The following is a 17,292-nucleotide window of genomic DNA, read 5'->3' on the forward strand; positions in this document are numbered from 1 at the left end:
ATTCTGAGTAGTGGTCTTTTATAAATGTAGAATTGAATTTCACAAGGCCAGGTGAAAAACTGCCAAAAAGGAATAATTGACAGAGAACTTTAAGCAAATGAATTCCCAGAGCTTTCACTGTTCTGAAAATCGTCATGGGGTATTCAGTAGGGAGCACAAGGGGTCAAGCTTTAGTAATAGGGAGGAATCACTCTAACCAGTTCTTGAGGCCCATCCTAAAAATTTTTAAAAAACAAGCATCAGAAGGATCAGTTAGACCCACAAGTAAATTAACCATCAGCTAGAATCAATTTTAACTCCTTCTAAGGTAATAAAATCTAGCACTAAACAAAATGAACATCACAATGTCTGGCAACCAGTTAAAAAGTCACTGGACATGAGAAGAAATAGGAAAATATGACTCATACTCAGGAGAAAATTTGGTCAATAGAAACCCACCTGGAAATGACAGACGATAGAATTAAAGACAAGAAGTTCAAAACACTATTAAAAATATAAATATGGGGGCACCTGGCTGTCTTAGTGGGTTAAGCCTCTGACTCTTCATTTCAGCTCACGTCATAATCTCAGGGTCATGAGATTGAGCCCCATGTCCGGCTCTGCGCTCAGCATGGAGTCTGCTCGAGATTCTCTCTTCCTCTGCCCCTCCCCTCATGCGCGCGTGAGGGCTCTCGCTCTCTCAAAATATATAAAATCTTTAAAAATATATAGAAATGAAAACTAAGATATCTGAAATAAAAATTCACTAAATGAGACAAATAGCAGATTAGACAGAAGAAAATATCAATGAACTTGAAGGTATAGCGATAGAAAATACACAAAGTGAGAGTCTCAAGAGAAGAGAAAGACTTTGAAACAGTTAAGTGTGAGCAGCTGATGAAACTCTAACAAGCCATTTAACACTTGATTTGAGTACCAGAATTAGATGGCAGGGGAAGTAGGAAACTGAAAAATTGTGGTAATTTTTCCCCAAAATTTTATGAAAGCAATAGCTACCTCAAAATGTGGTCATGAGTACCAAATGAGAAAATGTGTGCAGAAAACACTTTACTTGTGCTTAGTCAATATGAACATTCTCATTGTTTATTGTTTATAAATATGTTCCAGGTATTTTGCATTCTTCAAAAGGCATAAAACAGGGACATTTTGTTCAAATTAGTCTTCTATTTAGACACATTATATATGTAATAATGATAATAAAAATTAGAGTAAGAGGAGGAAGAACAAAAAGATTATTATTTTGGGATATACTGTGCCTGGTCCTTTAAGTGCTATATACATATTACTCATTCAATCTTCATAGAAACCTTATGGCATAGCCACGATATTATTTTTTGAGTACAAAAAAATGAGGTTGAGAGATATAATTTGTTACCTTATAGAAGAAGATGGTAAACTGGAGATTTAAACCCATATCAGTCTGAAATTCAAAAGCATATCATTATACTGTTTCCCATATTCTAAAAGTTATGAGCATGAATGCCTCTTTAGAATTTATTTTTAACCTACACTGCCAGGTTTAAGAAATGTTCTGATATTTTGTTTTATATCTTTTTCCATATGAACTTTAGGCTTTTCAAAATCATATTCTGTAAATGTAGGTAATTTTCTAGACTCAGAAATCAGGCTGTCATTTATTTACAAGAATAACTGGTTTGCCAAATTGATTCTAGGGCCATTTCTAGAGTCAACAGAGTAATAGTCTGTTTTTACAAGTAAAATGGACTTATTTAATATTTGTGTTAATGTGTGTCTGTCTACACAATTCAAGAAATGAGTTTTGCATATGAAGAGTTAAAATTTTAAAAACTTTTTATAAACCTTGTAAACATAGATGCTGTCACCAAATGAAAAGATATACCTAATGAGTAAGGTATAACACTTCCAATGTGCTGTTTAACAAAACCATGAAACAGCAATCTTCCTTAAATTCCAAAATATAAAACTATAAATGCAATATTTAAGTCTAGCATATCTTTCTTGTAGGCCAATTTTCTCACCAAATGTATTGGTGATAATGTAGAATATATAGTTGGGGTTGTGTGCTCTTCAGTTTTCATCAGAAATAGAGAAATAGTTGGACTTAATCAAAATTCTTAATGATAATTATAAAATGGTTAAAACCATGTTTTCTAAAGCTAAATCAAATAATTTAGAGACATGTGAAAATAATTTATGATAAAGATAAATTCCAATATTTATTTGAATTTTTTTTTTCAGTTTTTCCCCTGATAGCGTTTCTAATAGAAAGGGAAAAAATGAAATGTAGATATAGACTAAAGTAGAAGAGTATGTGAGTCCTCATTTATGTCTATCTTTGGTATTTTAAAAATTTAATCTCAATTTTCAAAAACTCTATCAAAGTAAGCATTTTCTTAAAGAGTAAGTCCAAACACCTTCTCTTTAAACACCTCACAATTTGGTCATTTTTATAACCTTATTTCCCCCTCACTCCTTTATCCACTCCTTTGTGCCCACTTCACTACGTATGCCAGTTAATCCACTCTTATCTTTCCTAGACCTTTCAAAGAGGTACTTCTCAAACTATTCCATGCCAATGAATCACCTGGAAAGTGTGTTAAAATGTATATTCTTGCTCAGTGTGTCCTGGGTGGGGTCTGACAGTCTGCATTTTTTAAAATAATAAGCAATTTTTATTAAGGCATAATTGACATATAACATTAGTTACAAGTGTACAACATAATGATCCCAATATTTGTGTACACTGCAAAATGATCACAATAAGTCTAGTTGACACTCAACACCATATATTTGCAATTTTTTTTCTTGTGATGAGGACTTTTAAGATTTACTCTCTTACCAATTTTAAATACGCAGTACAGTATTATTAACTATAGTCACCATGATGTACATTACGTCCTCATGGATGGTCTGCATTTCCAGTGAGTCCCCAGGTGATATATCAGGTGCCACACTTTGAGTAGCCAGGTCTTTAGAGTGTTGTATGCAGTAGGTGGTACTCCTCAGCCTCGAAGACTGTTAGATGTGATCTCCTCTGTGGCCTCTGTGTGAATGCCCATTCCCAGGCTGAATGAGCCTCTCCCATCTTATGCTCACAGAAAATCCTATATGTGCTACTTCAGTTTTAGACAGTACCTTTTAGATTGTGGCTTCACCAAGAGACAGGCAATCACTGCTAAAACAAATGCTTGCATTTCATTATTTTATTATTATTTTATTTTTACCTATGATCTTGGGATTTAGCAAGAAATGCTTTGGTAGCACATTTGAAGACTTACTCAGATATAGCTATTGGCATATGTGTGAGACAGTCATCTATATATAAATCTTCCTTGTTAAGAGAATTATTTTATTTCAAAATGTTTGCACTACTAGTTACTAAGTATTATTTACTTCTTTGCCAGCAATAATATGTTTTGTTTTGTTTTATTTTCTTTCAGGGTTTGAACCTGAAAAGACTGGAGGCAGTACAAGGAGGGAGAGAGGTAAGAAAGTCAAGGGAGAGGAAAAGGGAAGAAGAGAAAGTGCTTACAAGTGTTGCAGTGATATGGTGGGTGATGGTGACTGATGATGATAATGGTGATGAGAATGTGTGGAGAGGAATTTCGTGTACATATATTCCATTCACTCTGGTCAAAGCACATTTTACACATTTATGTAAATGTATTATTTGTGCTTATTTCTCTGAAACTAGAGAAAGTACTGTTTCTCTGGTTTTAGGTAAAGATTGTTTCTATTAAAATGGATTTTTGCAGCAGCAGGACCCCGTGGATGGGGCAGCAGTCCTTCTTAAACAAACATCACAAGGCTATATTTAAAATGTTTTACTGAGAAATCAGCAAAATTCTAACAATGCAAACATTTTATGGCATTTGGGATTCTTTGCTCTCCTATCCAAGGCCATTGGCATATGCTAGAAAGTTGGCATGCATTATTTGATAGTGTAAAGTTGCTTTGGTAAGACTAGCAATTTTAAAGCTTTCTCTAATTATTGTTTATCTCAGATGCTTTATAAAGAGGGGAACTTTAAATAGTATCAAACACAATACTGTATCATGCACATTATATATATTATGATTTTCTAATTCTAATTGAATGGGCAGACTTAACTTCAATTAAAATTCTTTCCATGCTAAAGTGTGTAAATGCTATATTTGTGATTAGGATTGTTGGAGGTGGGGTAGAGTGTAATATTTAATTCTGTAAATCAATATTTTTCTTGTTGCCCAAAAGGTAAGTTTATTTTAAAATGATATTTATTTAATAATTTTTTGGTAAAAGTGAAACTATTTTCTTTTACAAAATGAGACAATAAATATTACTCCCTCCCCATCTGTGGCCTCTCTTTCTGTAAAAAGAGATTTCTTCTGTATTGAGTTACAAAGTATTTTCCCTTTCTTCCTTTGCTGTTTTAATTTCCAGTTGTGTGTTCTTAGTATTTGGCCTTTTAGATCCTAGTAAACTTGTAATTTAGGGCCTCTTTCCTATTTATTTGCTGTTTCCACCCAAAATAATCTATTCCTTTTGAGGGACACATAATAATTGGCTCACATTGGCAGAAAAGCTGGAGAAAGTGAAATGTAGATAAGTCTTCAGATATTTTTCATGTTATAGGAAAGCAAGGTAATAAGGATGTGGTCATTTCTAAAGAGAGAGTGGGGGTGGGGGTGTGTAAGGAAGACCTCAGAACCATTTAGTTTTGGGAGGGTAACCACTTTCATCCAGACATGACCAAAATGGATCTACTTGGAGAAAGAACTTAGCTCATCACTTCTTCAGTGGAAAGTTCACACCCAAGCAGTACTGCCACAATTTATCTCTGCTCATTCAGTGCCTTTAAGGAAATAGAATTTGGAGTTACCCAGCTTCTCCCTGTTGTCTCCTAGTCCAATAGCAATTATGTTAAATCCATATGCCCGTATAATGGCATTGCTAAGTGATAGCGAAATTCTTCATTTGTTTTATCAAGCTTTTGTGGTTTTTTATGTTATTTTTAAAAGCCAAATGACTGGTTTTTATTGATAAGAGTTACTGTTAAATTTTATTGCTTTTTCTTTTCATTTTCTCTGACTTTGTTTTTATTAGAAATGCACTTGTGGGTAAAGAACATGTTGATAATGTGTTTTAAATTATTTTTTCTTAAAACTGTTTTATGATTTATGTGAAGGTCAAAATTTTAATGATCTACAATATAATATATACATCTGCATAAAGGGGACAACATTTTTTGGGTCTCTCCCTGAGGTTAGTGGAGTGATTGTGAAGAAGGTAAGTTCATCAGATCAGTGAGAGCCCAGTATTGTCTTTGACACTTGACACTAACAATCTGGAATATAAACTAAATGGTGACTATTAAAATTCAAAACAACCACTTCACTTGATCTCTGTGCAACACTGGATTACATGGGCATATTTCTATTTAACCTAACACTCACCTTAGTTTTCCCCGTGTTTATAAAGCCCTATATATTCTATGGTAAGAGACTTTGGAAGAGTATCAGACAATTAGGTGAAATATGTTGTGAACACTGTTCTGGCAAGTCTCAGGGGTAGGTGATCTATAAACAAAGAGTGTAATGACTATGTTAAAAGCCTCCTGATCTCTCTTGTTTACAAAATGCCACATGTCTTTCTGATTCCTATTTACTGTGTTCTATTATGTGTGCTTTACAGTGATGTACAGTATACTTCCGACTATGTTAATTTGAAATGTGTGGATTTAGAAAATTCTTACTCAAAGCCTTCTCTTAGAATTCTTTATCCTAATGCTATTGTGATTGATTAAGATTTAATAGCAATGATTACTTCTTAAGATGAATTAATTTGTCTTAGTTTAAATGACAGCTTTTCCCACTAGGTGTTGATGGATGTAATACCTAGGGCCTGTTACCAAATATTTATAAGAAGGTTTAAGACATGTTGTTTAAAGTGTTCTATTTACTTATTTGAGATAATGACAATGGTTAGAGCATGCATGGAAAATTGAAGCAGGCAGTAATATGCTATTTAGCTAAGTGGTAAATACTATTAAAAAGCTAATTGCTAGACAGGAAGGCCACATTTAAACATTATGTGCTGTATAAAAATATAAATTAGGAAGCAATTAAAATATAAACTACTTTTCCAAAGGAAATGGAGATGGGCAGCACCTAAATCACTTGTATTATTGTGAAATATTTGAAAATAGATATTAGTTCGATAAAAAAAGTTACATGAGTATTTTTGCATATTTATACATGCACACTGTATATAAATTGAGAGTGGGCTAATCATAATGGTTGTTTGAAAAGGGAGATTAGTGGAATGTTGTACAAAATGTGATTATTTAACCAGGATTTCTACCTGATTGTAAATGAAACTCCTGCCTCCAGTGAGATCTTGTTACTCAGAGAAAAGACTCAGTGAAAATCATTTTTAAATTTGAGCCTTAAAAGAGAGAAAAATTAAAGAATGAGATAAATGACACTCTAGATTTCAAAATAATTTATCTACCTGGAATATTAGCACAAACATTATTTCATGTGTAGCAAAATACAAATCACCTTTGATTTTTCTTTCCATATATAATTTAGTTAGAATTATTAAACAGATTATTTTAGGCCTAGGTTATTGCTTATGTTAGGAAAACTCAATATTACTTCTCCTAGGTCCAACAGACCTCTGGAGAGAGTTGTTTTTTAACAGAATAAAAGAAGGTAAATATGTGAGCTCTAAGGATTGAACTAAACTTGAAGAAAGTGTATTGTTCTTGGAAATAAGAACAGCAAAGAATAGCAAAAAGTGTGGAAGTTCCATTGTTCTCTTAAAATCTAATAGTTTATATAATTTTGAAATTATAGAAAATACTTCTTTTGTAGCTTTATGCATCAAATAACAAATCTTTACTAAGAAATAGATCATGATTACCAGTTATCTTTAATATTTTTTTCTGCAAAACTGTCTTCCATTAACATGTTTTCTTTATTGTTCAATATTCAGAATAGACTGAAAGTTTCTACTTTTGTTCAATTTTAGCTAGACCATTCTCGGTTGCTGTAGAGTTTGGTAGAATGAGAAATTCTTTTATATCCTCAGTGATAACACAATTTTGGGAAGGAAATATATATTGGCTAATATTGTATTCTTTTTTGAGATATAAAAGCTGAGATGAAGATAACTCTTCCTTTTATAGCTAGAGTTATTCAGTGTTCAGTGCCTATAGTTTGCTGCTGAGATGTAACTGATTTACAATTTGATTTTGAGATGAAGAGACCTTTAAGAACTCAGTAAAAAATAAAATATTCCCTTTTTTCCCCTTCTCAGAATTGACAGTAAAGGAGGTGAAAGATCTTTGTGCTTATAAATCAATATTTAATTGAAAAAATTACACGAGGCCATAATATTTATTCCTATTTCAAAAGGTGGTTAAATGATAAAATGAGTTAATATGTACAAAGCTCTTTGCATGGTGCCTGCCACATAGGAAGCACCAAATAAATGGTAACAATTACCATTATTATTTTTCATATTATCTGATCTTCCCGTCATTTATTCTTCTGTCAGAGACAGAGTGTCACGTTGTTGGAATATTTTGCTCTCTACGTGAACTAGCCTACTCCATGGGAATCAAAGATATTCAAGGCCTACCCTGACACTTAAAGGATTTTATATTCTAAATTGGTTCTGAGATGACAAATTACAAATAGGACAACAAAATCTACTTGGAATCCATTGTTTAACCTTAGAAATCCTTTTTTTTTTTTTTTGAACCTCAGTAATTCTTAATTTCATATTTTATATCATAGATGAGAGAAAAATGGATATATGTTTTCCACTTAGCATTGTTTGCAGGGAGAAATGCATAAAGCCTGTAAGTTTTAGAAGCTATTTTTCATATCCCCTCTATTTTCTGAGTGAAAATCTCAATTTGAAGGTCTCTTCTATGGTTGTAGACTGTTGACATTCCAAGAGACTATCCAAAAGAAACCTGTTGATTAAGCATAACTAAACTTACTAGATCCACTTCAGTAAGAAAGAAAACATCCTTAGTAGTACCTCAGATGAAGAAAAAAATCAAAAAGAGGTACATGCCATTTAATTTTTTTCACTTTCTTTTGGATATATTTGATTAGCTGGATTAGATATTCCTTGAGTATGTGACAGTGACAAAACAGTATTTCCCAAGAGAGGCAGGAAAAAAAAAGTGGGAGGAAAGGAGAGAAGTGAGAGGAAGCCAACTTCAGCGGCATGAAATGAAGTTTCCCCAAATTGACTCTGTAATTTCACATTGTCCTGGATGGAATTATGCCAGTTAGAAACATGCATGAGTTAAAATATCAAGTAATCAGGAATTTGACCTAGAGGGCCAAATAGATTGAGAAGACCACATGAAAATTTTGCCAGGGCAACTTCCTGTCTTAAGAACCTGGCCTAAGCCCAGAAGGGGAACCTAACAAACCCTCTAACTCTAAGCAAAATTAAACTAAGTAGAACCAACGAAGACAAGACTGAAGAAAGTCCTTATGAAATTTGGAAAGGATACTCAAGAGTTTTGTCTAAAGGAAAGCAGTATGTCAAAACCTTCTAAACTCGTGAATGCTTGTAGCTAGACCTCTTCTTACTGACTCACAATGGAAAGTCCTGAAAACAAAGTACAGGTAGTGCTGTCGGCACAACAGCTAGTGTTTTCATCTAGGGTAAGGCCTTTCAAATTTGATTAGATAAGCAAAGGATTACGAAAAAACATTCTCATTTCTAGGAGGCAGAAACTGTGTTTGGGAGGTTGACAACGAGAACTTAGAGGTTAGACGCAATGCAGCGTTTACCTCATTGTTGCTGTGGGACTTCGGTGGCCTCGGAGGATCATGTCTCAAGGAGAGGAGGTTAAGTCGGGTTGCACGGGGATTTCAATGAGACTGCTATAATTTTTGACTCTTGACCTACCAAAACACCACAAAGAAACAAATCTTTTGATCAAGCAAAACTGTTAGATCTACTGCAATTAAAAAGAACACTACATTGACAGAGTTTTAGTCGGTCTCTAAATAGGGAAATTAGGAGGTTATGGAGAATGGGGAATGTGGAGGGTATTTAAAAAGCGGTAAGGTCCAGGCAGGATGATTTAAAGGCAAGTCTTATAAAACAATGTAACAGGTAGAGACTAGGCAGAGTTTACGACATGATAGCTTTGCATCCATGTGCACAATAGGTAAAGTAAATGAAGGTTCTGATTTCAGGGTTCATGAATGCAACATATTTTCTTTGTTAAATGCAACATATTTTCTTTGTTTATGAGTCTTTGTTTTCAAAAATATTTGGATATTTGTAAAGATTTATAATTTTAAAGTGGTTTTTACAAAGAGATGAGGACTAAGGAGGATTATAGTACAAGGATTTTGACTTTCTAATTAATATAAATTTAGATACCTGTTTTTATAAGGAAGATACATTGTTTTTAGACTCAGTTAAATCCTGGGGATATCTTCAGTTGAAAAGATAAAAACAAGTTATGGTTTTATTCCACTGCCTTATGTATTTTTTTGAAAGTATATTCTTAAACACAGGGATTTTTTTTTGTGTTGTTGTTTTTATTTTGTATGTAAGTGAATCTGCAGTTATTTCTTGACCTTTGCTTATGTCAGCTGATACAAAAGAAATATTCTACTCCAGATGGTCTAATTAAGTCAGCCTGCTTTCATCAGGGAAGTATTTATTCATATATAAATGAAGAGATCACTTATGATTCCTTTCTTAGTTTCAAATAGAAGCCAATTGCCACCTCAAAAATATACAGAAGAAAATAAACATTTTTTTATACTTAATCGTAACTTAGTAAGAGAATATCTTTTCCGTTTCGATTTATATTTTCATGTAGAACAAATAATCCGCACATAAATGTCCAATTGCTTTTGCTGACTAATGTATTAAAATCCTGTAAACCTATAAGAACCCACTGCTTCTCTTCTCTGGATAACTCCATGGCCTTCCTTTTCTCTACTTGGAAGTAGATCCCCAAATCTCTTCCCATTCTTTGGTCGTCCCTTCAGGTGAGGACAGTTATTTGACATTATGTCTACTTTCTGATTACATCGTGTGCTGAAATCTGTCACTTTAACACAGTTCTCTGGACCTTGATACTCAGCTTAATGGAATGGAGCACTCCTGATCAGTTCCACTGTTGTCCTTTAATTATATCACAGGACCTCCCTCAGTCCTTAATCTGTGATCACCACATTGTTACTTAGTATGTAATCTAAAATTTTTAAGTAAGATTACCTAACAACAGAATCATATATTTAGGATTCTTGAGCTTCTAAGAAACATTGTACTGTCAAAATATTATATGAACAATTGTTTTAATTAGATGAAAAATGTAAAGAGTAGAGAATTTCAGACTCATGCAAATGACAGTTGTGTTCAAAATAATAGCTTTAAGTAAAATTGCTATGACACACTCTATTAGTTTGTTAAGGCCACTAGAGCAAAGTAGCATTGACTAGGTAGCTTTGACAATAGAAGATTTCTCACAGATTTAGAGCTAGAAGTCCAAGATCAAGGTGTTGGCAGATTTGGATTCTTCTGAGACTTCTCTCCTTGGCTTGCAAATAGCATGGTCCTTATATGGTTTTTCCTCAGGGTGTTCACATACCCCACTGTTTTTTGTGGGTGCTTAAATTTCCTCTTATAAAGACACTAATCATATTGGTTTAGGCCAACCCTAATGGCCTCATATTACCTTAATTACCTCCATAATGGCCTGTCTTCAAATAGTCACATCACTGATGATAAACTCATGATCTGGATATTCTCCTTAACACTGTGGTGGTATGGGAAGATATACGCTAAGTGACTCTTTTGGAATGGAGGGTGAGCCACCATTTTCATTTTCTTGCATTATTTTTCAATCATTAAGAGTTGGGTTAGGAAATTATAAATGTATCTGCAACAAGCAGTTTGTGCAATTTTCCTCTTGACTGGGGCTGTCCTCTTACTTAGTTCCTGGTCATCATTGCAAAGTTATCTTCTCAATTGTCCCTCTTCTCTAAATCTATTACATCTGGAGTCGGGAGGGGGGCTTATCTTTCACTGATTAAAAATAATATATCCTGTAAGGGGAGACAAATGTTGGCAATATAGTAAATTAAAAGTTTTCTATCCAGACATTACTGATTCAATGTATATCTGATCCATTGTATTTCTTAAACCAAATCGTTGCTGATACGTGAATGCTGAACATTAGCATGACCTGTACTCTTTTATAAGCTAAAGGGAGGGGGATTAGACAATATTCTGCCTGGGAAAATCCGCAGTATACTTGCTTGTTCATTTCTGCACAGCCTTAGGGGTAGACAATCACAAATAGGACCTAGAGGAATATCCTCCAAAACAGTTGAGAGAAAGTAAAGGCTTATGGGAGTTTGTATTCTTATTTGTAGGTACTCAAAAATATTAGATTCAAAATGAGTAAATCAATAATATTTAGAAATTTTAAATCAAATCATGAGTATTGTCCTATGCTTGGTTACGTAAAAATCACTTGAAATACAGATTTATTATCACTTGAAATACAGAATTATTTATTCAAGTAAAAATCACTTGAAATACTGAGCACCTGGGTGGCTCAGTGAGCTATAAGCATCTTGCCTTCAGCTCAGGTCAAGATTCCGGGGTCTTGGAATTGAGCCCCATGTCAGGCTCCCTGCTCAGTGGGAAGTCTGCTTCTTCCTCTCCCTCTTCTACTCCCCCTGCTTATGCACGTGTGTTCTCTCTCTCCCTTTCAAATAAAACATTAAAAAAAAAATACAAATTTACTTAATATTCTAGCAGTCTGAATTCTAGAAATTAAACACATTTGTTGAAGCACGTGGAATCAATTTTAACATTCTGTATACGCTGTATATAACCTTTTGGCTACCTTTTACCAAAAATGGAAAAATGGTTTATTTTGTCTTCCTTGCTTCCAGTTGTGGCCTACCAAAGATGTTTTTGCTTTCTCCTCTAACCAGTTATATTCAATAACGTATTTGCTCTAGTTTACTCTCTGGAAGTAAAGGTTACAAGGAATGCTGAGAGTAAGTGACACCAAGTACAAAAATGCCAAAAGTGGACAGAGGTCAAAAGCATCAGGGAAAGCAAATAATCTTCCAAATTTGCCTTGAAAAAGATATTACTAAACTTAATAAATAACTTTTGATGAAATAAAACAGGTGAGAGCCATGCTGAAAATAGTTCAAGAGTTGGCAGCAAGGAAAGGAATGTGAAAAGCATTTAAAAGAACAGTAAGTGATGCCTGGAGAACATAGTAACTTTAGTATTCATTTCCAGAGAATGGAGTAATTCATAGATGCTCTTGTATAGAACTCAGACAATTTGAGATCAAAGAAAACTGCAAACAGCTTAGATGTTAATGGAGTTTCAATAGGATCATAAAATAATTTATAAGAATTTTATATATATTTTGTAGACAAAGACATCTATGGCACAAAAATTCATTAAATTTTCTCTAAACAAGAAATGACTATATAATAAGAGGCAGTGTAGGAGAGTAGGCTTTTTAGAGAACACATATTTTAGAGCTTCCAATACCAGTCCTGCCCTTTGTCAGCAATGTGATGTTGAGCAACTTGCATAACCTTCCTGTACGTCAGTTTCTTCATTTTAAAATTAAAATTTGTAGCTGTAACTTACCTCATGGAATTGTTATGCATAAAGAAAATAAGACTGCAATATGAAAAATAATGAACTCAATGTCTGGTGCCAATAAAAATACCCAATATGGAAGTTTTTTTAATACTGTTGTTGTTTGTTAGTGTCACTGTTACTTTGAATTAATAAAGACAGTAGACATTCCACTCTGAGTATAAAGCCACTTAGTCAGCACCACATCTCAGGTGGAATGTTACCTATTCAAGGAAAAACTTCTCAGGGATTCCTACTTGCAAAAGCTGTACTTGATTCATAGTTCTGTTATGTTATGTTTATCATATTACATTGTGACTCTTTTTATTTGTCTCTCCACCAGTCTGTCAGATAGAGTTCCTAGAGAACAGGGTATTATTCAGCTTGCACTTATAAAACTTTGTATCATTCCTGGGATATAGTAAAGCACCCAATAAATATTTGTTGAGTTGAATATTGTTCCTTTTTAGAATCACTGATAGTTGGGTTTAGAACATCTATGCTAGTTCCTTTCTATATTGATCACTCATTTATTCCTTTTGATTTACATGTATTTAATTTATATAGTTTGGTTTCATTTATAAATATTAAGGTAAAATTAATAAGTATATTATATTTCATTTATTCCCATTATATTCTACTTAAATAAATAGATACTGATAATGGTTGATGACAGTTTAGGTGAATTGGAGGTATAGAAATTTGAAATTGTGAGAAAAATATTTATAAAGCTTCAATTGTGGGGAAATTTTTAATATAGTTGACTTTTTTTTAAATTTGCGAAGTTTCATAATTTCAAAGCTGTTGATCCAAGTGAGTTTTAAAGTATGTTTAATGCTCTTGTATGGTGGGGCTAATTCAGGTATTTAAATTATCCATTCTCCTTTGTCAGGATTACATTATGCAAGGTCTTCAGGCACTCATCCTTTTCATCTAATATGACCATCCTGAACTGTAAGTCCCTTTTGTAACAGTAAGGCTGATTCAGGTGCAGAGAGGATTAACTGGTTGCCAAAAGTTAAATAATGCATACAAATTCAGTATAGATTTTGAAATGACATGGTTAAATGGTATTTAAACTAATCTGTAATAATTAAGGAAGGATGCTCTGTAAAATGATACATGAAGTGATATATGAATGTGAAGAACAAGAGATTGAGATTAGCATGGAGAAAATATTAGTCTTGGGGCAATAAAATTAATTGACAGAATGGGTATTTTTAAAATAATTTTTACTAATGTGATAAGAAATTAAAAAGTAAGAAAATAATTTGAATTTTAAAAATAAAATAGAGTTTATATATATTTTAGGGAGCTACAAATTTGTAGGTATTTAACTGACAAAATAGCATGAATAGTTCTTTTTCAGCCTGACAGCACTGCAAGTGTAGAGTTAATACCCTAAATTCGTGAGGTAGTCTGTAAAAGAAAAACATTAAATCTGCTGGGCTCTTTTCCCAGAAAATCAGTGAAGCAAGAACTACACGTATCAGGATAGAGGAAAAAAAGAAAGAAAAAAGATGACAGTAAAACAAAACAAACAAAAAAAAATGGAAAGAAAACTAGATGGTCAGATTTAATGGGATAAGTAGAAAAGCTGTACATTTTATATGCAGTCAAATAAAATTTCCCCTAACTTAGGAAGGACTACACTCAAAGCATAGACCAGAGTTTTCAGTTATGAGAGGAAAATTCAAATACAACTTATTTCATGAAACTGTGAGGAAAGAACTTTATAACTATGCTTTTAAACCTTAAGTTGAGCTTAAATATATTTTGAAAAGTTATGTTCTGGTATAACTGAAATAAATACTCCTATCACCAACTTACTTCCAAATCCATTTGGTAGTCTAAGCATGTGTCTATAAGTTACTAAGAGATTGTTCTGAACAAATTAAGGGTGAATCCAATTCCTATTTGGGGCCTACTTATTAAATTATGATGTTCCTTAAAATCCTGATCCTGTCTCTTAGCCCTCCCTTCCTCGTGACATGTTTTTCCTAAGTAACCACATTCACTCTTGGTGGCTGTAACGTGGACTATTTGCTGATGGTTCCTACGTCTCTATCTCCAGCTCAAGTGTCTCTCCAGACCTGTGTGGGTCTGTTCACTTATTGGACATTTTTACCTAAATATTCTTTAAGTTTATAGATATGTACAAACACAATGAATTCATCATTATCTTTGTTCTTCCCTCTCCCATAAGCTAGTTCCTTCTGCTCTGTTTCCTTGGCACTTAATTACATGATTTCTTGACAATCTCCCATCCCAGGAAATAGAGAACCAACCTCATTTCTTCTTTCTCCTTAATGTCCCACATCCTCAAGGTCATTATGCAGTCTCCCCTCTACTTCAGATATCTCTTTCAGTTATATTTTCTCATGTCTAGCCCATTTGCATCGAAGGACTTTGGATCTTCATCACCTCTCAAGGGAAACACTCTAATAACCTCTTAACTGGTTTTCTAGCTTCTATGTTCTCCCATCTCCATTTTATGCTCTACACTGTTGCCTGAATATAATTATGAGACTTCCTTGCTAAAGAATGTTACTATTTTCCTGTCACACAATGATAAGGGCTAAACTCCTTAGCACATAAACCAAGTCTTAGCCTTAACTTACTATTTTGGAAATCTCCAAATTTCCACCATTTCTTCTTCAATACAATACAATACCCAATACAAATGGTATCTCCTTTGGCGAACTGAGTTACCCATTCTATAGTATATTTGCACTTTTTCTTATTGCTATGGTAGAAATAATTACATTTTGTATAGTAATTGGCTAGCATATGCATGATCCGCTAAAGCCAGAGCTTCTATAAAGTAGGTGTTGTCTTTTACATCTTTGAAATCCTCAGAACTTGACTTAAGAGCCTGGAACACAGGAGATATTTAATAAGCATTCGCTGATGGAATGAATGCATGATGAGTCGGAAGACAGGAATTACAAGGGTGACCTTCTTGAGTTTTGCAAGAGTTACCACTAGGTGTCACTAGCACATTTCCAATAGCAATTTCTGAGGCAAGGAGACCTAACATTTATTAAGCACCTACTATGTGGCAGTCCCTTTCTAATAATTCTGAGAAGTAGGTGTTTTCATTACAAATTTACCTTGGAGACAGATGCTTAGAATGATGAGAAGAGTATACAGCTAGTATTAGGTACAGGTGGGATTAAAATCTATCTTTATTGACAAATTAAGCTATTACTGGGCTAGATACTTCTTAAGACCCTTTAAGTTAAAAGGCAGTGACTTTGCTTCACTAATAAGCTTTTCCTGAATATAAAACAATCATTCAGAAAAATCTTTTTAAATCAAATGTAAAGATACAGGTTTTGAACAGTTACAGGTAGATTTCTAATATATTACTATTTTTTCCAAGTAGCATTTGAAAATTGAAAAATACTGTATAAAACCTCATTTCTTATTTTAGTTCTATAGGAAGAACAGAAAAAAAATATCTGTAATTTGTATCATCCTTATTTAGTTTCCAGAAAAATTCAATGGCCCCTTCTTTATTATCTATATTTTTAAATCTTGCCATCTATGATATTTCAAAATATAGGCCAAAAATCTGTTACAAATTATTTTAGAGTTACATGGTTTTAAATTTTATTAGGTATCACATAGCAAAACACTAGCATTATAAAATCCCAATAAATATTTGATTTTCCTCTTGATATACCCAGTAATCGATATTTTCTTCTAAACATTATTACTATGCTAAAGAAAGATGCATGCAACTATATGCATGAGTATGTATGTATTTAAAAGTACAAATTAGGGGGTATCTGGGTGGCTCAGTCAGTTAAGCATCTGCCTTTGGCTCAGGTCATGATCCCAGGGTCCTGGGATGGAGCCAGTATTGGGCTCCCTGCTCAGCGGGAAGTCTGCTTCTCCCTCTCCCTCTGCCTCTCCTCGTGCACTCTTTCTCACTCACTCACTCTCTCTCAAATAAATGAATAAAACCTTTTAAAAAATAAATAAAAGTACAAATGAGAAAATGTTAATTAACAATATATCTGTTTCTCTTCTTATTTGTAGTAATCTGTTTATGATAGAAGTAACAATTGCAGTTACAGCGAATAATCTTAAAGTTTCTTTTAAACTGGCTAACTTCATAGAAAACGACAGCATTGAGTAGAAAATAAACTTTCATGGATAAATACCTTTTTAAACATCTCCAAAGAATGCCTTCTGTTTCCATGAACAAAAGCTTCATTCATAATTATATTCCAGTGTTCTTTCTGTTTTGCATAATATTGCAGCTTTCTCATTGATGTAAGTGTTAGACTATGTCATTTTGAAGATGAACATTATGATTAACTCTTTCCAATAGTTTTTTGTAGATGTTTTCTGTAGTGAAATTCAGGTAAATTGTTCAAATTTAGAAACTTTGATAGCATAGCCTCATTTCCTCCACAGGCAGTCTAGGTAAGGAAAATATGCTTTAGGATTCTCAATGAATGTGCCAGTCAGTGTTTAAAAGATAACTTAAATTTCCTTCTTCAAAAAAGATGGAAAGAAGTGAATTATTGAAGTTGTAATCTGCAGTTTTGATAGTCATGTATAAAAGGGGGCAGATGTTCTTTTCTGCTAAATCATTCCCATAATACACTTACCCTGTATTCAGAGATGAATATGCTGACT

The 17,292-nt window shown here is 33.4% G+C and overlaps 1 protein-coding gene across 7 annotated transcripts in view; it reads left to right on the forward strand.

The window, feature by feature from the left end:
- CCSER1 (coiled-coil serine rich protein 1) overlaps positions 1 to 17,292 on the forward strand; it is a 1,349,277-nt gene that overhangs the window by 898,915 nt on the left and 433,070 nt on the right. For all 7 annotated transcript variants that reach the window (XM_032400829.1, XM_032400826.1, XM_032400831.1 and 4 more), the window contains one exon: positions 3,423 to 3,467. In XM_032400829.1, the coding sequence (XP_032256720.1) occupies positions 3,423 to 3,467 (45 nt within the window). The remainder of the gene's footprint in view (positions 1 to 3,422; positions 3,468 to 17,292) is intronic.

The sequence above is a fragment of the Phoca vitulina genome, unplaced genomic scaffold (genome assembly GCF_004348235.1).
Source record: "Phoca vitulina isolate PV1807 unplaced genomic scaffold, GSC_HSeal_1.0 scaffold3, whole genome shotgun sequence".
Lineage (NCBI taxonomy): Eukaryota > Metazoa > Chordata > Mammalia > Carnivora > Phocidae > Phoca > Phoca vitulina.